General features: G+C 30.4%; 2 protein-coding genes and 1 long non-coding RNA gene across 4 annotated transcripts; 1 reads left to right on the top strand and 2 right to left on the bottom strand.

Annotated features, from left to right (window-relative positions):
- Positions 1–346: 346 nt before the first annotated feature.
- Positions 347–2,278, top strand: LOC106798669 (uncharacterized). The gene is made up of 2 exons (XR_001388198.3): positions 347–604; positions 2,006–2,278. It is a non-coding gene; the product is annotated as an uncharacterized lncRNA (long non-coding RNA).
- Positions 2,279–6,222: 3,944 nt separating this feature from the next.
- LOC100795137 (serine/threonine protein phosphatase 2A 55 kDa regulatory subunit B beta isoform) lies at positions 6,223–14,068 on the bottom strand. 2 transcript variants are annotated; one of them, XM_006578580.4, is made up of 14 exons: positions 13,716–14,068; positions 13,512–13,618; positions 13,332–13,430; positions 12,534–12,653; positions 12,196–12,375; positions 12,013–12,104; positions 11,753–11,871; positions 10,293–10,416; positions 10,055–10,178; positions 9,383–9,451; positions 7,350–7,441; positions 7,134–7,211; positions 6,608–6,687; positions 6,223–6,493 (listed from the first exon to the last, which is right to left on the bottom strand). In XM_006578580.4, the coding sequence occupies exons 1-14, from the start codon at positions 14,041–14,043 to the stop codon at positions 6,357–6,359; spliced, it is 1,749 nt and encodes a 582-aa protein (XP_006578643.2). In that variant the 5' UTR covers positions 14,044–14,068; the 3' UTR covers positions 6,223–6,356. The 2 variants fall into 2 exon arrangements, with proteins under 2 accessions (XP_006578643.2, XP_006578644.2); XM_006578581.4 differs by lacking the exon at positions 6,223–6,493 and having other exon boundaries at positions 6,555–6,687; positions 7,350–7,467.
- Positions 14,069–18,015: 3,947 nt separating this feature from the next.
- On the bottom strand, positions 18,016–26,803 carry LOC102662019 (homeobox protein knotted-1-like 6). The gene is made up of 5 exons (XM_006578578.4): positions 26,498–26,803; positions 26,148–26,273; positions 25,929–26,058; positions 19,015–19,253; positions 18,016–18,415 (listed from the first exon to the last, which is right to left on the bottom strand). The coding sequence occupies exons 1-5, from the start codon at positions 26,684–26,686 to the stop codon at positions 18,263–18,265; spliced, it is 837 nt and encodes a 278-aa protein (XP_006578641.1). The 5' UTR covers positions 26,687–26,803; the 3' UTR covers positions 18,016–18,262.
- Between the last annotated feature and the right edge of the window lie 258 nt (positions 26,804–27,061).

The raw sequence follows: 27,061 nt of genomic DNA, 5'->3' as shown, positions 1-27,061 counted from the left end.
AGAACAAGCGAGAATGTGAAAATAACTAAAACAATCTTTATATCAATATTAAAAATAAAATAATATACTCTTGGGATTAATATACTTAAAAATTTGAATTAAAATATTATGTAACAATCAAACCTTTAAAAGATTCACAAAACAAAGATCAAATATGTAAAAGATTTATCACATTCAAAAATATCTCAATTATCATGTTACTCTTCCTCAAGATTGGCATTAACTAGGGCTGGTCCTAAGATGTTTGGTGCTCTCGTGGGCCAAAAAAAATGATGCCCTTATCATCTATCACGATACAAACAAGGCCTTGACATTGGCGGTCAGGGACACGTGTCAAGTTGTGGTTATTCCAATTCCAGCCCAAAAATGTCACCTCACGCTACAGTGTCAAACCCGTAATTAATGTCAATTCTCTCTCCACCGTTTCCATTCTCTCTCTCATTCTCTTTTTTTTTCCTACCACGTTCTATCTACTTCATTTGCTCCACCCTTTTCCATTCTCATTCTTTTTTTTTCCTACCACCGTTCGAAGATGATGCCTTGGTGTTGTTGTTCTCCAAATGCCGGACGGAAATGACGGAGATGCCGAACGAAAAACTCAAAGGTTATGCTTCGTTTACCCTCTCTATATGTTTTTTTTTTCGATTTTTTTCACAACATGTTCATTGTTTCTTCTAAAACTATCATTTTTATCTCAAAAAGCTTCGATTTTTATCTCTAAACTCCATGAATATGCTTCGTTTTCCCTCTCCATGTGCTTTTTTTCAATTTTTTTCACATGTTCATTGTTTCTTCTAAAACTACCATTTTTATCTCAAAAAGCTTCGATTTTTATTTTCAAACTCCATGAATGTGCTTCGGTTTCCCTCTCCATGTGCTTTTTTTCGATTTTTTTCACAGTATGTTCATTGTTTCTTCTAAAACTACCATTTTTATCTCAAAAAGCTTTGATTTTTATCTCCAAACTTCATGAATGTGCTTTGGTTTCCCTCTCCATGTGCTTTTTTTCGATTTTTTTACTGCATGTTCGTTGTTTCTTCTAAAGCTACCATTTTTATCTCAAAAAGCTTCAACTTTTATCTCCAAATTCCATGAATGTGCTTCGGTTTCCCTCTCCATGTACTTTTTTTTATTATTTTTTTCACTGCATGTTTATTGTTTCTTCTAAAACTATCATTTTTATCTTCAAAAGTTTCGATTTTTATCTCCAAACTCCACGAACGTGCTTCGTTTTCCCTCTTCATGTGCTTTTTTTCGATTTTTTTCATTGCATGTTCGTTGTTTCTTCTAATGCTGCCATTTTTATCTCAAAAAGCTTCAATTTTTATCTCCAAACTCCATGAATGTGCTTCGTTTTCCCTCTCCATGTGTTTTTTTTTCACTGCATGTTCATTGTTTCTTCTAAAGCTACCATTTTTATCTCCAAACTCCACGAATGTGCTTCGTTTTCCCTCTCCATGTGATTTTTTCGATTTTTTTTCACCACATGTTCGCTGTTTCTTCTAAAGCTACTATTTTTATCTCAAAAAGCTTCGATTTTTATCTCCAAACTCCATGAATACAGGTTCATTTTCTTGCTTTATCCCAAAAAGCTTTAATTTTTGCTTCCCTGTCTTCTTCTACATTTTATTTTTACATGTATTTGCATTTGTATGCGTTTTTTCGGATTTTTTTTCACTGCATGTAGTTTAAATGTTCTAAAGCTTAGAACTTTGGTTTTTTTTTTTTGCTTTTGTTTCAGATTTGTGTCAATGTAACCATTTTTGGTTTTTTTTCGAAAGTAACATTAACTATGTCCTTATATATTCCTTGGAATAGTTAGTCACGTAGGGGGAGTAGCCACGATGTCATCAGGATGATATTATCGGTTTGCAATTTTCACATGCATTCTATTTTTTATTTTGTGGTTTGGTTAGGGGTTATTTTGAACCAATTTGCTTAACTTCAATCCTCTTTTTGTGTGACATCAGTTAGATTGACTTCTATTTGTTTTTCACTTCCTCAGACTGAAGATTAACCAGTAATTCAATTAGGCCAAGAAAAGCTACTTCAATGGGATCACTCAACAGTCCATCACAAAATACTTTTTACCTGTTTAGTGAATCTGTAAAATAGGACATTTGTGTTGTAATTCTAATTTCTAGTTTGTTTTTAATAAGCATCTGAATCTTTTGTATATAAATTGTTCATATCACTCATAAAAATATTCATAGCCTAAATCCTGTGTTGTAATTACAACAACCAGTTTTACCAATGAATATTTACTTTTTATTTTCTATTTCCCTTTCTTTTTTTCCTATTGGCCCTTCAGTTAAAATTTGTTGATTTTTTTTTTTGTTTTCCAGTTTATATCCGTGTCACATAAATGGAAAAAACTTAAAATCAAAACAAAGAAGATGTACACTTTAAAATTGAAAATGAAAACATCTACAATCAATAGATCAACAGAGATGAGTTTGAATTCAAAATCTAAGGAAGGGATTATACAAACAAGGCCATGGATGGCCTACATGTCAAGCTGTGGTTCACCGTAATTCTCGCCTAAAAATGTCAATTTGTGATATAGTGCTTTATTAAATGACGCATTTTTAATAAATAAAACGATGTGTTTCAAATAACAAATAAATCAAATACTAAATTAAACATTTAAAAGAAAGATGTGTTTCCAATACTCATGTTTTTCGAATACCAATATCTATGCTTTTGGATTACTAATGTTTTTTGAAAACCAACAACAATTATGACCACATGACAAGACGTTTGTCCTTTTTATTCATTTATAATTAAATGTCACAATATTATCGATGTACTTTTTTTAAAAAACGTAATTAATACACTTATTGATGCACTTTTTTATATTTACGTTTACCAATACACTTTGTTTTTGCATTTTCATTTCACGCTTCTCCATATTTCCTATTTTTTAATTATTTAATTGTTTTTGTCCTTTTTATTTATTTATTGCATTTCTTCTTTTCCGATATATTTGTATTTTCATTCCTACCATGACCATTTTAAATGAAACAAATTCAAAAGTATTGACTAATTTTTTAGTTAACTTAAGTTATATTCGACAAAACATTTTAAGTAGTTTTTAGTTTTTTTATTAGCTAAAAAACTCATTTAATTGATTATTCAGTAAATAAGTTTTTTTTAGTAACTTCTAACTTTCATTGGAATGTTAGTTTTTCATTTTTTTTTAATATTTTCTTATACTTTTATCATTTAATTGGTATATCCGGGTCACATAATCTTGAACCAGTTATAGAAATTAATTTATGGATAATAAAATCAATTTTTTTGGTTTAACAGTCAATTAAAAATATTCTATTAAGATACAAAAATAATCATAATTTTCTAATTAATAAACATATTCTGGTAGAACATAGAAACAATGAATCTTAAATATGACACTATTAATCTTCAAATTAATATAGACATTGAGTTATTACTAATTAATAAGTTCTTAATAATTATTTTTAAATATTATCATATCAATTTTAACATATTATTCCTAATTAGTAGGAACTTAACAATTAATTATATTTAAAAGTATATTTTGTGAATTTAAAAATTAAACAAAACGCTAGACAAATTTAAAAGACTTTTCCATTAATAGGTACTTAACAATCAATTTTAAATATTTTGTTAGTATATTAAAATAATCATGATTTTCAAATTACTAAACATATTCTGTTTGGATAGGTAAATAATCATAATTTAGACGTTGAATTATTCCTAGTTAATAGGTTCTTAACAATCAATTTAGAATATTACCATATCAATTTTAACATATTATTAAAATCATGTTCCCTTTTGTATTTATTTTTGTCTTAATCATCGCCAATTTATAAAAATTTAATCATAATATCATTTTACTTAACAATCAATCTTAAATATTACACTATTAATCTTAAAAAGTAATTTTGGCGTTCAGTTATTCCTAATTAGTAGAAACTTAACAATCGATTATATTTAAAAGTATGTTTTATGGATTTAAAAATTAAACAAAACGTTAGGAAAATTTAAAATACCTTTCCATTAATAGGTACTTAACAATCAATTTTAAATCTTCATATGAAAATAATCATGATTTTCAAATTACTAAACATATTCGGTTTAGATATGTAAATAATCATAATTTAAACCTTTCCATTAATGGGTCCTTAACAATCAGTTTTAAATATTCAGTTAGTATATTAAAATATTCATGATTTTCTAATTAGTAAACATAATAATTTAGCAGTTAAGTTATTCCTCATTAGTAGGTCCTTAACAATAAATTTTAAATATTAGCATATTAATTTTAACCAATTATTAAAACCAGGTTCACTTTTGTATTTATTTCTGTCGTAATCATTCTCACTTTATAAAAGTTTGATCAATTTTAATAAGCATGTTCTGTTAGGATATCAAAATAATGATAATTTAGATATTGACTTATTCCTAATTAGTTTGAACTAAACAATCAATTTTAAATATTACACTATCAATTTTAACATTTTATTCAAATCAGCTTTAATTTTGTATTTATTTTTGCCAAAGTCATTTTCAATTTATTAACATTTAATTAATAACCATATTTTATTTTTATTTTGGTTATTTTTCATTTCATTCTGAACTACTTGACAATTTTATTAGGATATCGAAATAAACATAATTTGCATGTTGACTTATTCCATTTTTATTTTGTTTTATCTTTGGTAACTAAAAACAATATAAGACGGCTTATAATAACCCATACTGTTCAACCAAACGTATTTCCAGATGAGATCTCCATCCTTTTCTTTGTGTGGTCTTATTTCGGTTACCATCTGTTATGTTCTATGAATTTTAATTGTAGATTAAATTTGGACGAAAGATTTATGCTCTGTAATTTTTGTGTGTGTATTACTTTCTTTAATTCATGGTGGAGGAGATTCAATTAAAAAGAAGAAAAAAGATGCAGTCAACGATTTAAAGGCACGGGCTAACACTACCTGATTTTAGTCATGTGCATCCCAAAGGTCCTCTAATAAAAAAGAGGAAAAAAATACAACCAACAATTTCAAGGCACGAGCTAACACTACTAATATCTATTTTTAGTCATGTCCATCCCAAAGATTCTTCAATAAAAAAAAGACAAAAAAATACAGTCAACAATTTTAAGACATAAGCTAACACTACTAATATCTTATTTTAATTATGTGCATTCCAAAGATTCTTCAATAAAAAAAAAATACACCCAACAATTTGAAGGTACGGACTAATACTACTAATGTCTGATTTTAGTTATGTGCATTCCAAAGGTTCTTTCATGTGCCTTTTTCTCATACTTTTTATTAATGTTGTAAGTTCAATACCTTTGGGTATCGAACAATTTTTCAATTCCATTTTAATTTTAACTGAACAATTTATGATTTGCTTTAATTAATTCTGAATTTATTTCGTTGGCTTATATTTTTATCATTTCTTTTTCCTGCCCCTTGATGTTTCATGACTTAGTGTTCTTGATGTTTCATAACTTAATGAGGTACATATTATTCAATCATGTAATCGTTTGATTCACATATTTTTACTATACATCCTTTCTTTTATTCCAAACAATATCAAACAATATATAATATTTACACATTACCTTAAAATTATGTTTTATTACCTACATGTAACTCAATATTAGTTTCAAATTCATATTTTATTTAATATTTTTTTTTCTGTCAATACTTAAACATTATTATTATCCAAATAAACAAAATTATGTAAGTGTGTACATGTAGTAATAATTTATATTTATGAAATCTCAAATATTAGTATGAGCCCGTGCATCGGCACAGGTGACTCGCTAGTAATCATTTAAATATTGTCCTCCTTGCACTTTTTGTTGCAAAACTCAATTGTCCTCCTTGATCGGTTATTGGTTAATTTTTTGGATCGGTTCAATTTTGAACACCCTTAGCTAAAGCAACCATTGACGCATAACCACCCTTTGTAGAAGCACAATAGACGTGTGGTTGAGGTGAACATGTAATATGGAGTGACCATCCTCGGAGTATACTTAATGAAAAATGACAACCTAAAATTACATGTGACTATTCTATTAGACTTTTTGATGATGTGACAAGTCAATAGATAACTAACATCGTTGTTTTATTATTATTTAACATTTTTACTTGACAACATAAACAAATAAAAAATAAAATTTAAAGGACTAAAATCAAAACAAAAATCTTTAAAGGACCAAAATGTTATTTAAGCAGTAAATATATTTGAAAGAGTGTTGTTAATTGGGACATGAGGTTGCTTTAAAATATTTCTCTATTATGTGGCACATCTAGAGTAGACTTAAATTTTACTAGACTGTATAAGGTACGTACAAACTACGCATAATATAATACTAGGCTACTTTCAGCAGCACATACAACTAGATTGCATGTAGGATGCCATGCTACATGTAGCAGCTTGGAGCTTAAGTTACAAGAAAAGTCAGCTCTACTAGACTCTGAATCAGTGTGAGCTGCAAAACAGAAAGGGACGTCAGGTTGAAATAAAAATGAAACGGAAGATAATGGTAAAAGCACAAATAAAAAGAGAGAATAAGGTGAAAAGTGTATGTATAGGAAACGCCAACCATGCTGGTAAATTTCACGAGGTATTAGGTTGCTTAGAGAAGGCCTTCTAACTCGAGACTTAGCTTGGTGAATAACCTTCCTGAGAGTGACAATGGTAAAATAAGAATAAAGAATAACATGTACTTTAATGGAATGGATACATATTTCCAAAGCATGCGATGCCGATTTAGTTTGGCATTCATCAAGTTATAGAGACATGATTTCACAAAACATAGGAGTGAATAATTGTATGTTAGTAACATCATGATGCCATAGGGAGCATAACTTTTTATTTTACAGGTTTTAGGGGGAAGAATGTTTGCACTTTGCAACCTCAAAATTAAAAGAAAAATGATATGGAAAACAATAGCAGTGTCACTCTGGTGCAGTTGTGGGGTTGGGTGGCTATCTCAAATATCAAACAAAAATCCGTGACAAATGACAGTATTGTGAAAAAGTTAATAACTACTCCAAAAATAAAAAAGCAGAAAAAAAGAGTCAACGTTTTTTTTTTCTTCTGTTTTCCAAGTTCATATGGTGTCAGACCTGTGAGAATTTCCTCTAATTTCTAGTTTGATCTCTTCCTTCCTTTCAGAACCCGGGGAGAATATCCGCACGACATTGCTAAGACAAAATAGGCACTGTTTTAGTAATCATCATGGTTTGCAGAATGCAGATGCAGAGGTTAGACCAACACAAACAACTGATCCGTATTAACATAACCCATGAGATATATTTGCAGTTGGTTTAAAAATGACAAACCTATAAGAACCAGTTGCAAAATGGAGTCCATCACCACTAAAGCAGCACTCGAATTTGTCAAATATGCAGTCATTATTATATAACTCTGGCAACTGCATAAAACAATGGGAACCTGGAGCTATCAACCATGGGAAGAAACAGAATTTATCAACTTCTTTGGAGTACCCCTCCAAAAGAAAAAAGCTATAAGATCTTCAAAAAACTTCATAATTGAAAGCAGAAAAGTTCAATCAAAATGGTGGAGAAAATTATATCTTGATATATCCAATTTACAAGAACAAGCAAGATATGTAGAATTACCCTAACCATAGAGGGATAAAGCTCATAAGCCATAACACAAAATATGGGAAAAGGTAATTGAATGGAGAGTAAAGAATAGACTTATATTATAGAGAACCTATTCAGGTTTATGCTATGCAGGCCAATTATGTAAGTAAAAATACCTCTAATGAAGATTGATGGAAAGATACATGAGAAAGTGAATAGATCTACAAATGGTTTTCATTGGCTTGGAAAAGGCCCATTTGTATCATATGGTCAAGCAATCAAAGTTATGTATGATGGGGTTAACATTAGTATGTAAACACATGGTGGAGCCACTCAAGATTTCCTAACGACTTTAGGATTATACTAAGGGTCAATTTTGAGCTCTTATCCTTTTTACCTTGACTTTGATAAGTTTCTGTGCTTATATCCAAGAGCTAGTTCCACAATGCATTCTTTTTGCAGATGATATGATCCAAATGGGAGAGACAAGAGAAGGATTAAATGGTAAACTAGAGTTGTAGAAGTAGATGACTTGAAGTAAAACAAAATATTATAATGTAACTTTAGCAAGATGTGTGCTATCGCTAAGATGTAAAAGTTGGAGATCACACTATACCAGGAGTCTTATATAGTTTAGGTATTTTGAATCTGTTATACGGAGTGATGGAGAAATAGATGGAGCTGTATTGTAACCCATTAGATTCAAGATTGGTTAAGAAATGGAAAAATGCTTTAGGTGCTATTTGTGATTAAAAGGCACCTCTCAAGCTTTAAGAAATTTTTTACCATACAACTATAAGACTCGTAATGCTTTATAGTAATGAATGTTGGGTTGATAAAGTGCCAAAAAGTGCATAAGCTAACAGTCGCAAAGGTGAAGAAGTTACAGTGGATGAGTGAACATACAAGACAACATAAGATCAAGAATAAATGCAATAGAGAGATAGTAAGAGGAGACGCTATTGAGGGAAAGACGGTTGAGTCATGCCTAAGGTGGTTAATGGTCATGTCTCATGCGAGAAGGACAGAAGCCTCAATAAAAAAAGTTGATCATATGGAGGAAAGAGTTAGAGAGAGCAAAACCAAAAAAAAGAACTCTATTAAACTGTTAAAATGGACTAAAGATCTAACTGGCCTTTCTGAAAGTTTAGTTTATGACAACATAGTGGTTCTGTTTGATTCAGGTTGACAATCCCAACTAGTTGGAAAAGTCTTCTGTTGTTGATGCTTGAAATATAAATAACTATTAAAGCACTGTTGACATATTGCCCTCTTAATTCAAGTAATTCAATTCTAGAAATATGGGCAACAAAACCAAAAGTTTTGAAGTGAAACTGGATACACAATTACGAGGAAACATAATCCATAGGATTGTTACATATGTAGTAAAGCTCTCGGAAAAATAATTTCACAATAACGAAGCCTTTTCCCATTAGGAATAATTATTATAGAACTTCAGGAGAAAAAGCAGAAAAGGAGAGGGGGCAAATGATGTTTCAAGTCCATTCTACTTCAGAATCGTGCAGGTATTCTACAATACACAAAGCCTATAGAATTTACTCTCTCATTCACCACAGAGGGATGACTGTTGATTGTTGAATGACAGCATTTTATGAATGAGGACAACAAATGCCTCAAAATTCTATTGCCACTTCAGCCAAGATTGGAATTGATAAATGCAAAAATGATAAAAGCAGAAAATTACCCACAATTATGCTTCATTATACAGTAAACAAAATCCTTAAAATACAAATTTCTCAACAAACCTTAGGACGCAGATGCTCGTGAATTTTGAATATTGCGACTGGAGATGATTCCATACGCATGTCCCAAAGCTAAAATAAGAAATGAAATTATATAAATGCCTTAAAGTAAATAAAGAGGCATAATTCTAATGCCATGAGAAATCAAGGCATCTTGTACAGTTTTTGTATTTACAGATTTGCATTTTGAGTTATTGTGTAACTAAAATTGATTGTCTCATCTGTCTGTTCATTGGAGTCAATGGAAAAACTTAACATAGCCAAGCCAATTTAGATCACAAAATCACAATAATAAGTGTAACATGCAAGACAAATGGAAATGGCATTTGTTAGTTGGTATGGTACCGGCAATATGCTTTCTATGTTTTGTGCGTGTGTTCAAAGAACAGTTAAAAACAATGTTGGCTTCAAAAGGAAACATTTTCTAATTTTCCAAACTTCTAAGGTGCTACTTAACCAAAGAACATCTAAATTCCAAGGGCCAAGGAAACAAGTCTAACTAGATTTATAGAAAAAATTACAAGACAAACAAGAACTTGGAAAAGAAACTAAGAAAGAAACTGAGAACCCCGCCAAACCACTAGTGTTTGAAGAAAAAAAACTATAGCATAAGATAGGCTCTAGAATACAATTTTGAAATCAAAATTTACATGACAGTAGTAATAATAGGAAAACCTTCATATTCATGTAATTGCGACTTATAAGATGCTGGCCATCATTTAAAAACTTTATGTCTGAGATGGAAGAAGTGATTTCTGTAAAAAATGACTTTGATCCAGAACTCTCTCCATGTTGAAACCTGTATAATCAAGCTGAATGAGAAGTATCAGAATATAGGAATAGCTTAGCAAACAGTAAAATCCAAGAAAGTGAACTTTGCCTAAACTCAAGAGGGAGTTGAGTTCTATTTTACATTCTAGAAGCATGGTCACATATTGCTGCCTGTCGCAAATCAGATAGACGAATAAAACCTTGTGAGCTGCTATATGCCAGGAGGTTACAATGCAAAGGATGAAATTCAGCTGCTGTTATAACCTCTAAACAAAATAGAATAAATCAGTTAAAAGACCAAATCGAGAACAAAAATAACATGGCAAGCACATATGATGCATATGACATAGATGACATAATAATGACTTAACAGAATTTAGTCAATAGGTTATAGAAGCAATATCAATGCATCATACTGATGAATTCAAAATATAGCCTATGCATAGAAGCAGAAATGCTTTCATTTCATCATTTGATGAAATACCACTTGGGGAGAACAATGGATCCTCCAAAATTGAGAAACAAGACCATAAGTGTAATTTCGCATTGGCAAATAACCAGAAAGGCAAACATGAAGAATTGCAGCAAACAGTCAACAGTCATTGTCAATTTGATGGACAAAAAAGTACAAAGAAGCAAAAACTGTCCTTGTTAGTGAATATCTATATTGCATTTAGGAAAATGAAATGAGTAAAGACTTATTGAAGATGATCCAAACTAGAAGGGGTAAAGGAACAGTAACAGGTGCCTAATCAATATATAACAACGTTAGTAAGCATTAAAAAAAAAATTAGAGAGGCAACAACTTAAAAGTGTCCAACTGGTTTAGAACAAGTTTAGATTAAAAGCAACAAGAAGAAGGGCCTATCTTGGATAGGGTTTTTCATCTAATAAGTCCACGGTATCAACTATCTGGTTGAGTTTAATGCATTTTCATACCAAGTTGGTAAATGATATTTCTGTTATAGTTGTTAGGATTTTTTGTTTTAAATAATTCTTCCAGAAACTAAGAATATGATCAAATTCTTCTAATCTAAGCCTTATCTCATGTTTTGTATCTCCCTAATCGACTAGCTTGAATTATAATCAGATTGGTTGGAGAATCTCTAACCAACTCTTCCTATTTATACCATCCTTTGTAATTTCAATTAATTATAATTTCTTCCCCTAAACTATAATTTCCTTACCCAATCGAAATCAATTTACATTTGAAAACCATTTGATCAAGAACTTGGTTTTCAAGGGTTGTGTGAAACCTGGGTAGATAAAGAATTCCAAGTATAAACACTTCTTTTCCTGATTCTAGGCCTCCCGACAGTAGTGATCCAGCAGTAAAACTTATCTTTCCAATAGAGAAGTTCTCAAAAGCTCTTAGCATGTATCCAAACAAGCTCTAAGTTTTTGAGCAGGAATAAATTACTCACATTAGGAAAGCTTGCTTCCTCGGATAAAATATCTTCAATCTGTTACTTCTACAACATCTAAAATATTTAATTGTTTTGGTTGGAATCATTAGACAGAATTAGTATTCGTAGTGATGTAAATATGAATGAGAGCATCCAAGAATTAGAATGCACGAAGATTGTGGATAAACAAAGTTACCGGTAAGATCCTCCATGTTTGATGGCTTCATGTCAATAATATTGAAACACTGATCACTGACTTCAAGATTCCACAAATTGATTCTAAGGTCATCTGCCGAGATGAAGGTCTCATAATCACTGCGGAGGTATCATGACGCCACTGTTATTTAATTTTGTAACTAACAATGCCAATAAAATGAAGGCATCCTCCTATTATGTTTTCACATGACTGAGAACAGGATGTTAAGCATCCATGGATAAAAGGGAAGCAGAATGCACCTATTATTTGAGATGGAGTTAATATTGAAACTGTGAGCATAAGCATACACTTTTTGGCACTTTGCACGGATAGGGTCTTCCATTCCACCAATCTGATGACAAAGAAATCAACCAACAATCATGTATTTATACACAATCTATCTTTTTCCCCAAGCACTGCTATCTATTTCCCCAAGAACCAACCTCGCCATCAATGTCTTGAGGCAGCAAATGATTCTTAGGTGTCTTCTCTATCCATTCCAAATGATAGCCATTAGCCGTGGTTTCCAGCCCTGGTACGAAACTTCTTTCAGCCAAAAGCATATTTTCTGAGCATAAAGGAGGGGCCATTTCTTTAACTTGTTTTACCTTATGTTCCTTAACCTACCCCAGAAGCACCACAGAACACAAAAAGAAAGCAATAAGATATTATTCAAATATGGAACGCAAGGTGAAACAGGTTAGAATCACCTTAATCAAATTTGCAAATTGTACAGAACTATTAAAATTAGAAATGAAAACATGACAAGGCATGTTCAAACCTTCCACAATTTAATTGTTTTGTCGTTGGTTGAAAGAATAAATTGCAAACTGTCGTTGGACATCCACCACCTTACTTTGTTAATCTTCTCTTCAATTTCCACACTCTTCAGGTAATCAAACTACATAAACCAATAATAATAATTATAATAATAGTAGTAGTGGTGAAAGAATTGAACTACTGTAATGATTAGAGAAAACTTATTTAAATATCAGTTTTGTATAATTTTTTTTTATTTGATAAAGAAAAAGATAGGAAGAAAAGAGAGAAAAAGATACACTAAGATGGTTGGCATGAAAGAAAAATATAGAAAAAAATAAGAATAAAAAATGAAATAAAAATTTTAAACATTTTTAACTCGACCATTTAATTACAAATATTATATATAATAACTTGATTTTATAATAAGAATAAATAGTTTATGTATTAATAGTATAAATATTTTTATATTTTAATTCAATAATATATTGTCATGTATAATATTTTTACGGATTTGATGACTACTTTTAAAGTCATACTTTTATAATTTTTGACCGACTAATATTATAATTTTTTGTGTGAAAATAGATAGAAATTAAACTCTAATAATAAACTCAAAATAGTATTTATTCCTATAAAAAAACTCAAAATAATACAAAATATCTTCAACAAGTATCCGATGAATGATAGAAGAGATGTTCTAAGAGTGTTCAAAATATTTACTTTCTCACATATAAAAATGATTTTTAATTGGTTGAGAATGTAAATGTTTTAAAGAACAGTGCACAGAAATTAAACCAACGACTAATTACGAACATGCCTCGGGCTCGTGGCTCTGAAATTCCGTTTTGAAACGAAATTCGGGATGCCGCGAAGTCGCGAAATCCCGCTGCTCCAGTTCTCTTCGGTCATTCCTAGCCTAACAAACAACGAAAAACATAACGGAGTTCAGAAAAAAAAAACGGCGTTTCGAATAACGGCGTGGCGACGCGATACTCACATTCTTTTTCCGATCGTCGCGTTCGAATATCACAACGCGCCCACCTCGGTCGCCGACGGCGAGGTAATCGCCGCGTTTCTCGAACGCAACGGCGGTTATGATGTCGTCTGAGCAAGATCCTCGAAACGAAACGAGTTGGATCGTGAACGGCAATAGAAAGCACCAAAACGCAGAGACTTGTGATGAGTTGAGTAAACGACTAACCGTTTTGGAGAGGCTCGTTGGGAAGTCGCTGGCCGAGTACTTGGGAGAACTTCCAGTGGAGAGGAGCAGAAGAAGAATCGGAGTTAGTCGTCATGGGTGGCGGTGCTAAAACGACGTCGTCGCACGCAATCTCATTCTCTTTTTTTGCAGAATTGGCGATTCCACTTGGTTTTCGGAAACTTGAGGAAGAAAACAAAAAATGTGTTTTGGAAGTGTCGTTGTCGTTGCGGTCATTCATCCACTTGCAATTGCAAGTTCGTTGCGCGCGCCACACAACGGCAGAGAGAGGATAGGCACCGGTCCACACAGCACCGCAAAAACGGACCATGTTGTGGACTTTTTTTTTTTTTTTGTACATGTTGTGGAGTTGATAATACCAGGGGCCTCTCTTATTTTATTTGTTTTAATATTTAGTTGGTTAAATTATTTTTTTTTTAAAATTATTTAATAGGTTTTTTTACTTTTGTTCTTGTAGATTGGTCTTACCTAGAATTAAGAGATCTTACCCAAAAGCATTTAAATGCGAAAGTGTAATTTGTCTACTACTTGATCTAGGTTGGCTTATATTGGGCGTTTTACCTTACTCAAACATCAAACAGCCTTAGATATTTTCGGGATGGTTTCTCGTATCCCATTTTGTCATTTATTTTGGAATCTTTGACTTGCATATCATGGACCTTTTAGGAAAAAGAGTGTTCAAAAACATACATTATATAATAAAAAATCTTTTATATTTAAATTATATTATAAATAGATGATATTAAAAAATGTATTTGTTGATGAGTTCTTGAAACATAAATTTTTTTCAATAGTATGAAGACTCTACGTGTATTTATACCATCGTCAACAACTTTGACAATTGAAAAAATAAGAATAAAAAAGTGATATTGAATTTCTTTTAACATGCAGCCCAATGCTTATTTATAGCATCCTACAGATATTAAATTTATGATCAAATCAAAATCATTATTGATAGTATCCTTTTTTAAGATATATTATTTCTTGTTACCTTTTATTGCTAATCATTTAACAATTAAAATTGAGATAATAATTAATCAGGTCAAACTTCTATCTAACCACATTTTCAACCCAAATTATCAAATACAAAATCATAGATGTTTGTTTCTCTTCTTTTACCAAATCTTTCATATTATTTATATTTTTAATGCTAGCAAAAATATAATAATATTCCACCTTTTTTGAAATCAATTAATCATTTGATCATATTAAATTCTTTAATTTAATTAATCATCAAATACTAAAATAATTTCTTTAACAGAGATTAGAATACTTGTTTGTGTGTGATCTCGTAGGTTCAATATTAAGCTGGTAATATATTAATCAAATTAATATACTAATCAAGATAGACATCTAGCAACACTTCTTAACGTCCAGATAACATGAAGTAACATTTTACTTTCAAGAACCATTAGAAGAGAAGTGTAATAATTTTTTTCATCTTTACGGGTTAACCCTAGAGTATAGTATTACTCTCAAACCCTTTTGAGTTAACTCATAATGACTTAAGAAACTCATTTCTTCTTTCATTTAATTTTCCTGGTCAGGATATAATTTTATTCATAGAACTTAAACTCATTATCAAGAGTTGATGAATTCCTTCTTGATTAATCATTAATTCTACAGTTATTTAATCATATCGAATATCTATTCAACAACTGCTCTAAAGCATTAGATGTCCGGAATTAAATTAGAACAAATAACTTGTTAATTACTATAACAATCTCAGGTCAAAACAAAATTATACCTCTTCTTGAGAATTTTCTATTGACAGTTTATGATAAATTTTAACCATTAGAAAATTTCAATTCAGTCAGTTCAATGATCACATCAACATGTGACTCATCTATATATACAAATTAATAAATGAGATCTATTAATATTTATCCAATAAATACTATCACAAATATATTAATCTATTCGAATTATTGATATCTTATTTACAATAATCTTATGATCAAGAATAATTTAGATTAAAATTAGAACAAACTTGTTTCTCATTATCATAATCTCTATTACAATAACAAGTCTTTAATTTTAATCGAGGAGATTATCAAATGGACCATTTAATCAAATAGTGAAATATGACAATGAAAATAAAATAATACCTTATTATTAAAATTAGAATTGATTACATTATGACTTAGATCGTGGACATACAAATTTATTTCCAACAGGACAGTTCAATGGAAGATGATTAACAGATCAAAGACCAACCGATTATCAGGTGAGCAACTCGGTAGGATAAAAAATCCTACCATAGGCCAACTGAAGGGTGCAATATTAAAAAAAAAATCAATTAGATCCTTTATTTTTTAAAACTCACAATAGAATTCTTTCATTGGAGGATTTGAGGGGATACTAGTGTGAGTGTCACATAGTTCTGATTATGCCGGTTGTGGTGATGTAGAAACAACACTTCTCACATTTTCTTCGAGTGCAGAAAATTTTCAACAGTGTGGATGAAAGGCTTAAAGTGGTTTGGTATTTCTTCAGCAATGGATAAGGATTGTAAGAAACATTTTCTTTTTCAATTTTGTGATGTACTAGCTAGCTGCAATTGCAAAATCAGAAATTTGTGGAGTATCATTTGGTTTGCCGTGATGTGGTCTATTTGTTTAGTGAGGAATTGGTCTATCTTTCAAGGAAAGACAATAGAGATTGAGAAAGTTGATGAGGCAGTGAAGCTCCATTCTTGGTTATGACCTATGACTAAGCTCACATGTAAAAGAGTTTAAATATACTTTTTATTGTTGGTTTTATAACCTGTATAACGGTATGCCTGAACTTCTTTGCAGTTAAGAAAGGTACGACAGATTTTGGTGGGACAAGTTTTAGTTTTCTTCTTGTCATACATTATTGGAAGCAATGATTTAAGATGACCTTCACAGCAATTGTGTAATGGAATTGGTGAACCCATTGGTAAGCAAAGTGGAAGTAAAAATGTGAGTATTGTATTATTCGGTGTTTATGAAGGTGTCAAGAATGATATCTATGTGGCCATTGTTATTGTTGAAACTTTGTAATTTTGAGTAATACTGGTATTTTTGCTTGTAAAAAAAGAAAATTAAAAGTGTCATAAATTTAAGACTTAAATATGTTTTTGATTCTTAATATATACTCAAATTTTATATTTGATTTTGATAAAAAAAAATTTGTATCTGTTTTTTGATATTTGAAAATTTTTATTTTAAATTCCTATCATCAATTAAATAATGATGTGTCTATTAAATATTTAATAACGTGATTTGTGTCGGCTCAAAAATCATCAGTATTTGTTTCAAAATTAAATTTAAATTTTCTGACGGTTAAAAACTAGCAGAATTAATTAAAGTAGAAAATAAATAAGTCAAACATTGAAGACTTTCTTCTGAGTCATTCACCAACCCTTTACCTACCTTCTTCTCCCTTCAACCTTCATCTTCTAAAACATATCTCATTTTTTTTTAAAAAGAAATAGACCTCGAAGGAACATCAACAATAAACTTATGAAGAGAGGGTCCATAATATGTAGAATCTTGAAGGATTCACCATTGTCGTCGACCTCATCGACAATCTTGAGAATGGAGTTCATAAACTTTAACCGGTTAGCAAGTTCCATGGTCTGTGCTTTGAGGATGTTGTTTCAAGCTTCCATCTCAACATATGCTTCCTCCTCCATTGATGAGGTCTTCAAGCAGCTTCTGCTTCTTCATCCACAATCGCCATGCGGACTCGCAGTTTGACTCCATTTGCTACCTCTTTCTCTTGGTCATCATCGTCGAATCTCCTCCTCCCTCCAACAATCTTGAACTTGCCGGATCTCCAACTTCTGCTTTGAATTTTGGGGGTTTTGTTAGGGTTAGAGAAATTAGGATTTTGCAAATCTGATTAATTGAAAAAATGGGAAAATTGAAGGGATTAGGTAAGGGATTGAGAGGGAGTTAGTTCATGAGAAGACGTAGAATCAGTAGAAGAAGATGATGGAAAGGGAGTGGAGGAGACATATTTATTTTAAATTTGGTTGAGGAGTGGAGGAGACAATGGAGAGAGAGGCAAAAAAGAAGGGTGAGATCGATGCAAGAAAAAGAAATTTATTTTAAATTTGATTTTAAAATAAATACGGATGATTTTTTGAGCCGTCACAAATTACATTATCAAATATTTAACATACACGTCATCACTTAATCGACAACAGAGATCTAAAATAAAATTTTTCAAATATCAGAGAGCAAATACGAATTATATATATATATATATATATGATAAAAAACATATTTATGCCTAAAGTTGATATGTTCCATTTTTCTTCTATAAATAACTTTTATGGATTCAATTGATCTTTCCTTCAATGCTTTTAATTTATTTTTATATACTCTTTATTTACAAGTATCCTGCAATATAATCCACATGACAATATTCATAAAGCAAAATAAAGCAGAAGTGGTTCATGAGCATAAAACTCTTAACTTATTGTGATCAATCATCACTAATTTTATGTTGCACAAAGAAAAATTAATGAAGGAGGAGCTCCCACACCCTTGTCATTCTCACTCGTCCAGGGATCCATAGAGACCATCCAAAATTTCAGCGTGCATTTCCTCTGTTGGTTTCCAATGGCGCTTCCTTTGGTTTATAAACCAATTATTTACTTGCTTTTGGTCTAAACCAGTCCATTCAGCTAAGGCAACCTTATCCGCATCCTGGGCCAATGAGAGCATAGTTATAGGTCAAAACATGCCCCAGCCAGCCTTGGTTAATTCAATTGATTGAATGAACAACTTTAATTAAAGACTTGATAAAAAAAATAAGTTTTTATTGCTTAAGAGTTTATACTGTAAATTTAATCATGAAACTTATTTAGAGTAAGTAAAAAAGAATTTATTTTGAAGATAAATTTCATCGAAAAGCCTTTTGAAATAACCTAAAAATATTATAAATGTTATAAACTAATTTCATAAGCTCTTTGTATATATACGAGAAATACTAATTAATAATATATTCTTTAATATACTCTTTTAAACATAGTCTCTACTTTTGACCGACTGAAAATAATAAAATTTTCACAAATCTCACTTGTTATGTAATTAATTTTTTTTATTTTGTAATTTTTAAAGCTATAGAGTGTGTAATTTGGATGAATATGCTAAAGAGTTGTGTTGCTAGTTATTAAGGCTCCTCTTTGTTCTAATTTAATGTCTCATTCTAATTTCTAAATCAAGCCAAGGCAAGATCATGGACTAAATATAATTTCACACCAAATTAATTTTGTAACACGATTCTTGGAAGAAAAGATGTTTACCGTTGGGTATGGCCATTTAAAGTGAACATTCCACCATGAAAGTAAGATTTGCTTTGCTTCTTTTGGTAGTTTTTCTTTCTTCTTCTTTTTGGAAAATTCATGCCTCAGATTAGTAATATAACCGCTATATCTACGTAGAAGGTTATCCTTCAGCTCTTGAACTTCCATCCTCTTGCCCTCAATTGCCTCTTTCTTCACCCTACTAAGATCTTTTCCAGGTGATCCATGAGTAACTTCATCTATCACATGAAAACACAAATTGTTATTCATAAACCCAATACAAATTAATTAAGTTCATTTGCCCATCATGAACCAATATGCGTTTGGCTGTTTGGTGTGCATGCCCATTCAACCATGGTCCCACCATGAAAAACATTGCACCTTCACGGAATTGTACAAACAAGGAACCAGTTAATTTATCAATCATAGAAAAATTGTGCACACAATTACCGCGAGGGTCCAACTTTTGGAGAGTCATAATTTTTAATCTTATTTTTAATTCTAATTCATTTTACACTCAATTAAAAACTTGTTTTACTCTCACTCGATCCTCTCATTCGTTACTTAAGCGATGTGACATTTTATATGAACATTTAAGAGGCGTTTATACTGCAGAGAAAATCTAGAGTACTGCTATTAAGTGTTGGAATTAAAAAAAAGGAAACAAACTTATTTCAAGCCGGAGAAGGAACAAGAAAATTAATCACCATGAATTTGGCTATAAACAGTGAAGAGAAATTGTGTGTAGGTTTTTCTAGTTTGGTTTGGGCTATAAATTAAAACAGCATGAATATTTATTTGCTCCATTATAATACAAACAGTCAGAAATTATAGAGGACTTGACAATAGATTACCAATGGTATAATCTACAAACAATATATAAACTACAAAGCAATCATGACACATATACTAGATTAATATAGAGTCATTATTTGGTGATATATGTAAAAGACCCAAAAGACAGTAATATGTATAGAAGAAGCAATGAGCAACCTCAACAACAAGACCAAATTTAATTTTATGCATCTCTCTCTTGTAACAATGTGGCAATGAAGTTTATTTGAATTGAACTACGTACACAAACTCTAACTCAATCCTAGCTAGTAGCTTTTTTATGCACTACATGTGAATGTGATACGTGCATGACATAGTAAATACATATGAAATTAAAGTATCGCAAGCTAAGCATAATGTCACAACTCACAAATATAGTCATTCATATGAATAATGTTAATATATAACTTAAGCATGCATGAATTTCTACGTAATATATAACTTAAGCATTTATGAATATATAAAATAAATAATGTTAATTTTAAACATCCAGGAAATTAACATTATTTATTCTATATATTCATAAATTAACAAAAAATCAGACATTTGAGGGTATATAAAAGAGATCGAGGAAATTAATCCTCTTTTTTTCTTCCTATTTCTTTCAAAATCCTAAAATAGGCTAGGAAATTAAAATTGTTTTCCTTTGCCTTGTTCTCTTTTCATTTCTCTACCTTTCCTTATTCCTTCACTTATTTCATATTAAAAACTAAGTTAAACAAATTAAAATTTGAAATTTGAATTAATAATTTGTCATTCTCTCACAACATATAAATCCAAAAATATTAATGGTGCCTTAGCTTTTTTTTTTTCCTTTTCCCTAAAGGCAACATGCAATATGCATAAGCTAGAACATTTTTTCTTTTATAAGTCAATATTAATTATTAATTTTTGTTAGAATGTTAGTAAAAGATTCAAACTCATAATTTTTTTTCTATTTCCTTAGCTTTTATTTTTTTTTCCTTTTCCCTAAAGGCAACATGCAATAAGGCAACATGCAATATGCATAAGCTAAAATATTTTTTCTTTTATAAGTCAATATTAATTATTAATTTTTATTAGAATGTTAGTAAAAAATTAAAACTCATAATTTTTTTTCTATTTCCTTTCAACTCTTAAATATCTCTCTTTCCACTAAATTAATCTTATATCTCCCCCACATACTTAAACATTTACCCTAAATAACGGATACTATACGCTTGGTAGAAATTATTAACACTGAAACAGTTCCTTTAGAAGTTTTTCGATCATGTGTCCTGCTGGCTGCTGCATTAATAGAAGAATATTTTAACAACCAATAGACAGGCATGCAATCACCTGAAAAAGCATATATATAAAGCCTCATGTGTGTGCGTTTTAAGTGGATAATCCAGAGTAACTAACTCTTTCCACGTTCAATATGATCACTCTTATTTTCCACCAAATCAAATCCATAATCTTCAGATCCAGCGCAATATGCACAAATTAAAGAAAGCAGCTTTATCCGGAACTGGAACTGGTTTACTCAAAATAGCCAATCGAATGAACACATATCGTATAAAATATACTGTCTATCCTCGATTATATGAAGATATTACTAATTAAAATAAATTTTGCGACAACCCTTAGGGTTCAAGTACAAAAGCCTCATGTATACAACAATTTCAAATAGGGTTAATGGATAGGCTCAAAAGCATAGGCGATTAAACTAAAGAAAAGGGAAGAGACAGGAGTAGATTTCTCAGGAAACAATGAGATCAGTATATAACACGTGCAACCACACCACTACTTGGAACAGAATCATAGTGATAAAGATCAAAGAAAACAGACATCTGGCCATACCCATAATTATAGCTCTTTGAAATTGGCTCCAAAGTACTGTTCCAGTTGAGTACTTTAAAACTTTTTTCCCCACAAATATTGTTTGGTTAAAAGAAAGGAGGAAAGGAAAAATAGTTATATATATATATATATATATATATATATATATATATATAAAAGAAGAGATGGAGAAAAACATCAAAACACTTAAATTTAAGATAGTATGATACAATTCTTCTTCTTTTTTGTACGATCCTATTAGGTTCAAACTTATAATTTCATGTATAATATCTCAACTCTCTTTACTAGTCTGACCCTAATGAGTTAATACAATTTATGCAACTTATATTAAATGTTAATGTAAGAAAATATTTTTATTTTAGGAAAAGTCAGAAGTTTAAATATTATAAATCACTTTTTCCTTTCTCTAAAGTTCTCAAATAATATTAAAGTAGAGACAAAAATAAGAAAGAATACAGTTTGGCTTCCTCATTTTCTCCTGTTTATCTCCAAGTTCCTAAACAAAATAAGGAAAAATTATATAAAACCTTTTCCTTCCTTTCCTTCCATTCTTGTTTAAACACTATGAAAGATTTATAAAATATTTAAGAGAAAAGTTTGATGCAGATCATCCTAGGAGGAGCGGGTCATGGATTTGCATAAGCAAAAGACAGAGAGAGAAATGAATAAAGTAGCCAAAATGGTGATGCTTGGAATGAGCTAGGTGTGTGTGTGTGTGTGAGGGATCGAGAAGTGTCTTTATATCACTGTTTTTTTTATTTAAACAGTGACTCATGCACTTCATTATATCCACAATGTCTAGTAGACATCATTATAATTTGAGTATTATAACATAGAGTTTCAAATAAAACTCTCTATTAAAGAATCTAACTCATCTGAGGTACAAATGAGATGGATTTGCCGTTGCCCATTATAACAAAACGCATGCTAATCCACTACATTTAAAACACCTTCCCAATCATATTATAAATTGCAGTTTACATATAATGATGAATCCACCCCATCTCTTAAAACTATATAACAACAAAACTGCATGAAATTCCACTGCACTATAACAGTTTACATATATATGTGGCTGGTGGATAGGCTCTAAACTTCGGTTTTACTATATTTATGTTGTTATGGGCATAACTATATTATTACCTGTAGTTAGAGTATTCATGCAAGGGATGGGTCATTTGGTTTGTACATTGGGGTATTTCTTGTACCTTTTTTTTTCATATATATATATATATTTGCTGATAAAAAAAATATGCTACACATTTAATACGAAATGAACTAATTTGCATCTGAATACCAACCAATCATATTATATCGCGGAAGCAATTTTTTTTTTCTTTTACCAACAACTGCCTTGGAAATGGAAAAAGCAATTAATTAACTTGATGTATTTAATTTAATTATCTCATTTCGTCATGTTCATAAATCTTTAGGTTAGTAGAATTTTTATATGCATGCATTTCTCATTCTAAGAACTTACAGTTGTTTAGAGTTATAGTTTTAAGAAGTCAATTAAAGTTCCAATATTAATCCATAAATCTATTGCATTACGTGTTACACATGATCAGGTGATGAAGAGTCTAATATTTCAATTAAGTTATAGTTTGAATGTTGTGACATGCAAAGTGATATTAATTGATAAACTAGTATACTAGCATATATAAAATATGTAAAGGAGTTAAAAGAGAGAAAATTTGCAATTTTCTTTCCAACAAATCAAAGTTAATTACGCTATAAAGTTAATAGTGCAAGCTTCTTTCTTATAAAAAATCGTTCATATAACATCATGTTGATTTTGAATTATACATTTATTTTATTCACCCTTTATCCTTTTTTTAATACTTATTTAGGTTAATAAAAAAGTATTGTTTAATATTGATCGTTGAATGATTGGAATTGGATAAATTACATTTTACCCTTTTATTATACACTTTCTCAATTTCCCTGTACTTTTTCTTGTATAATGAATGAAGGAAAAAAAAAATGAAGATAGAAAGAGGAGGGAGAACACCAGCTTAAACAATCTAAGAAATTCACTTGATTTTGGATTTCTTGACTTGTGTTGACTTTGGTTACAATATTTCAATGATATCCACTTATGCTTATAAAAAAATGTAACTCTTCCAAACTAGTATAAACTATTAAATGCAAGAAATGCATAGGAAAAATACTACCAAATTGTAATAAAGTAGATGAATCAAATTTAACTGCAAACTTCACCAACATAATTGCTCCATTTTCCAACAATGAAAATTTTCTGTTTTTCTTTTTCATTACTAAAATCCCTTGCGATAATATAAAACAATATAGGATAAATAAGTTTAAAAAGTGTGATATATAATATGAGAAAGAGTAATTCATAAAAGAAAATAAACAAGCACCATGCTTAAGACATAAAAGCTCTATTATGAAATTCTATGTAACACATTAGATAACATATAAATAAAAGAAAAATTAAAATTGGTAACGAAATTATTTATAAGTAATTTTTTTTAAAAAATTGTTACTAAAATTTTTGTGACCTCAGAATTACTTAGAAAAAAAGCAAGTTACATTAGTAACTAATTTACTGATATTTTGCAGTGTATTTTTTTTTTGTCAAATGAGTTGAAATTACTGTTGACTCTTGAATAGATGAATGGTTTGTCATTTTGAATAGTTTGACCCATTGCCTCAAATCTCAGTAAATTCAAAAATAAAACCAGTCAATTTTTTTCTGGCTATATAGCATTTTCAAAATTTAAACGCATAGAGTGTCATCATATAAGTTCATGCATGCAACAGAAAAGTGTGCAAAATTTTAACAATTGAAATATTTATCATCAATGAAGAGAGATGAACTAAACATCATGTAACAAGAATTTCTTGACCAAACAGACTGACATGAAAATCTTCAACCTACCGAACAGCAACAGAAACAAATTAAAGTCAACGAATATATATGAAAAAAGTATACCAGTAGAAAATAATTATTAAGAAATGCAACCATAAAACCAACAATTAAAGTTTCAGTGAAAGTATGTAACAAAAAAAACATGAACATATATAACGTTTTCTCTTCCCTCTTTGTATTAACTTCTGCATAAAAAAATGTAAATCGAAATTTTAAAAGAAGTACTGAATCTTAAAACAATTTATACAAAGAGTCAGAGATAGAAAAAAGAGAAAGAAATAGGGAATAAAATAGGTAATTAATATATATATATATATATATATTATAATAAAATAAATGAGTGTAAAGAAATTTTTATAAAATTTTCTCTTGTACAAAGAACATCACTCTTTTAAAAGTGTATCATAACACATTGGTTTCGTGTTCTATGCATTTAAAGAAATTAATTCCTGCAAATGATAGCTGACGATTGGAGCCTTTTAATGTTAAGATATGAAGCATACCTCCTTCACTCTAGTTGATGGACATATCCCTTGGTTGAATGAAGGAATGAATAAAGCTAGGACTTCACCTATTTGTAGTTAATTTATGATTGTTGCTACTAGACCCCGTAACATATATCATTATTGGTTGTTTTAAACTATATATATACCCTGTTTAATTCTAACGAAAATTATTAATATAGGTATAACTAATCCGCTAAAGGAAAAAGAAATATATTTGGAAACTCAAGGATATCTACATCTAGAGAGAAATAAGAAGGTAGAGGGGAGAGATAAATGATTGATATAATTGATATTTTGATGTAAGGTGTTTGTATTTTTTGGATGTCCATAAATCAGGACTCACATAGCTGAAACAACTTTCTCAGTCAAGCAGCCCTCGGCATATATATATATATATACTCTTTGCTCAGCAGAGAGTAGTATACACATATAAAATGTCCTTAGCTAGAGAGGGTAATTAAATGAATCTTATCATGAAGGAAGCAAGAGGAGTACGTATAACATAACATGGCTACCAAAGCAAACACAAACCACGTGACTCACTACAGTGCATCCATGTGTGCCAGCAAGTTCCTCAAACGTGCTTTAGGACCTTTTGTCTAACCTGCTAACCTTAATCTCATTATTATTATTTTTATGAATGTTGATTTGTTTCCCATATTATTTTATTAATTTGGTGCAAATAGCTTGTGACCATAACACATGTATGGATTAATTTCAAAAATTAGAGAATACATGAAAATAAAAAACTAAAAATATTAACAATTAATATTTATCGACATAAAAAATAAAAATAGGAACAGATAATCATATTAGCCAACAAGTGTCGAGAGAGATCTGAAAGAGAGAAAGAGAGAGACCAGGTTGAGGAGGAGTGTTGTTACAGATGGAGTGAAGCTGAGTTTCCATGAGGTTGAGGAACATTGTTGCCTCGTTAAAGGGCTTTAAAAGATCTGATTTGTACTTCACCAATAAATCGCAAAACGTTCCCTTCAATATGCAACATATTAAGGTGAGAGAAACTTGATTAGGGTTTGTGATTTAATTAGTTATTGAATTTTTTTAAGAAGAAATTATACCATGAAATCATCAAGCTCGGGATCCGTACCCAAGAAGCCTTCAGATTCAGATATCTGACACACCCCAGATGTATGCTCTCCTTTGATTCCTTCTAATAGGTGTGCCACATCTTGCGGCGCTCCCACCTGAAAATTAAAACACAGAAATTAGTCATAATAAAAAATAAAATAAAATTAACACAACATATAATTAACTTCACTAAGTACAACACTACATAAGTACATCTTATTAGTGATGATTAATTGACCATTTTAAAGAGGGTTTTTTTGGTCCCTAAAGCACTCTAAAATCAATATATGACACTTGAAAATTGGAAATATGTATCATTCACATTTTATATAAATATAACCTTGTGGCAATCCATGTAGGCATGAAGGAGGTGAGGAAATAGAGGATGGGAAGCAACTTTAGCACGAAGTACTTTTGAAACATCCTCTTCCTTCCCAAAGACAGGCTTGTTAGACGGCGCAAATGGAGCCATTGTTGACTCGTCTGAGTAAGTGGCTGAATAGTAAAAGTCGTAGAGGCTGCTCTCCATTTCTTTTATTTCTCAAAAAGAAAACCAAGTTCATAAAGATTTGGATGCAGTATTGTCATGCGCCAAAGTCAGTGCAGAGCATATATACTAAGAGGTAAAGAGAGAGGGGAGGAGCGCGAGAAATATTTGTTTAGGTAACAACTAGAAAAAGAAAATAAGAAAAAAAATGAAATGCTTTCCAAAAACTTATCCAAGCAAATAAATATCTATAAAGGTAAAAATGATGGTTGCATATTTCTATTATTTGAATTTAATGATTATACATTGATAATATAAAATAATTTTATAATCTTGTTTAATCACAAATCACCATTTGTATTAATATCTAATTTTTTCTTAAACAATATAATTTTTTTGAATAATTATGTATTAATA

Source organism: Glycine max, chromosome 4, assembly GCF_000004515.6.
Source record: "Glycine max cultivar Williams 82 chromosome 4, Glycine_max_v4.0, whole genome shotgun sequence".
Lineage (NCBI taxonomy): Eukaryota > Viridiplantae > Streptophyta > Magnoliopsida > Fabales > Fabaceae > Glycine > Glycine max.
This window is presented reverse-complemented; position numbering and strand designations above follow the sequence as displayed.

Coding starts and splice junctions, on each gene's coding strand:
- LOC100795137 (XM_006578580.4), bottom strand. CDS start 14,043: ATGGTCCGTTTTTGCGGTGCTGTGTGGACCGGTGCCTATCCTCTCTCT. Junction 13,431..13,511: donor GCGACGATCGGAAAAAGAAT/GTGAGTATCGCG, acceptor GTTGTTTGTTAG/GCTAGGAATGACCGAAGAGA. Junction 6,494..6,607: donor TCGTGAAATTTACCAGCATG/GTTGGCGTTTCC, acceptor TCTGTTTTGCAG/CTCACACTGATTCAGAGTCT.
- LOC102662019 (XM_006578578.4), bottom strand. CDS start 26,686: ATGGAGAGCAGCCTCTACGACTTTTACTATTCAGCCACTTACTCAGAC. Junction 19,254..25,928: donor CAACACTCCTCCTCAACCTG/GTCTCTCTCTTT, acceptor TTCATGTGATAG/ATGAAGTTACTCATGGATCA. Junction 18,416..19,014: donor TTAAATGGCCATACCCAACG/GTAAACATCTTT, acceptor TCATTGGCCCAG/GATGCGGATAAGGTTGCCTT.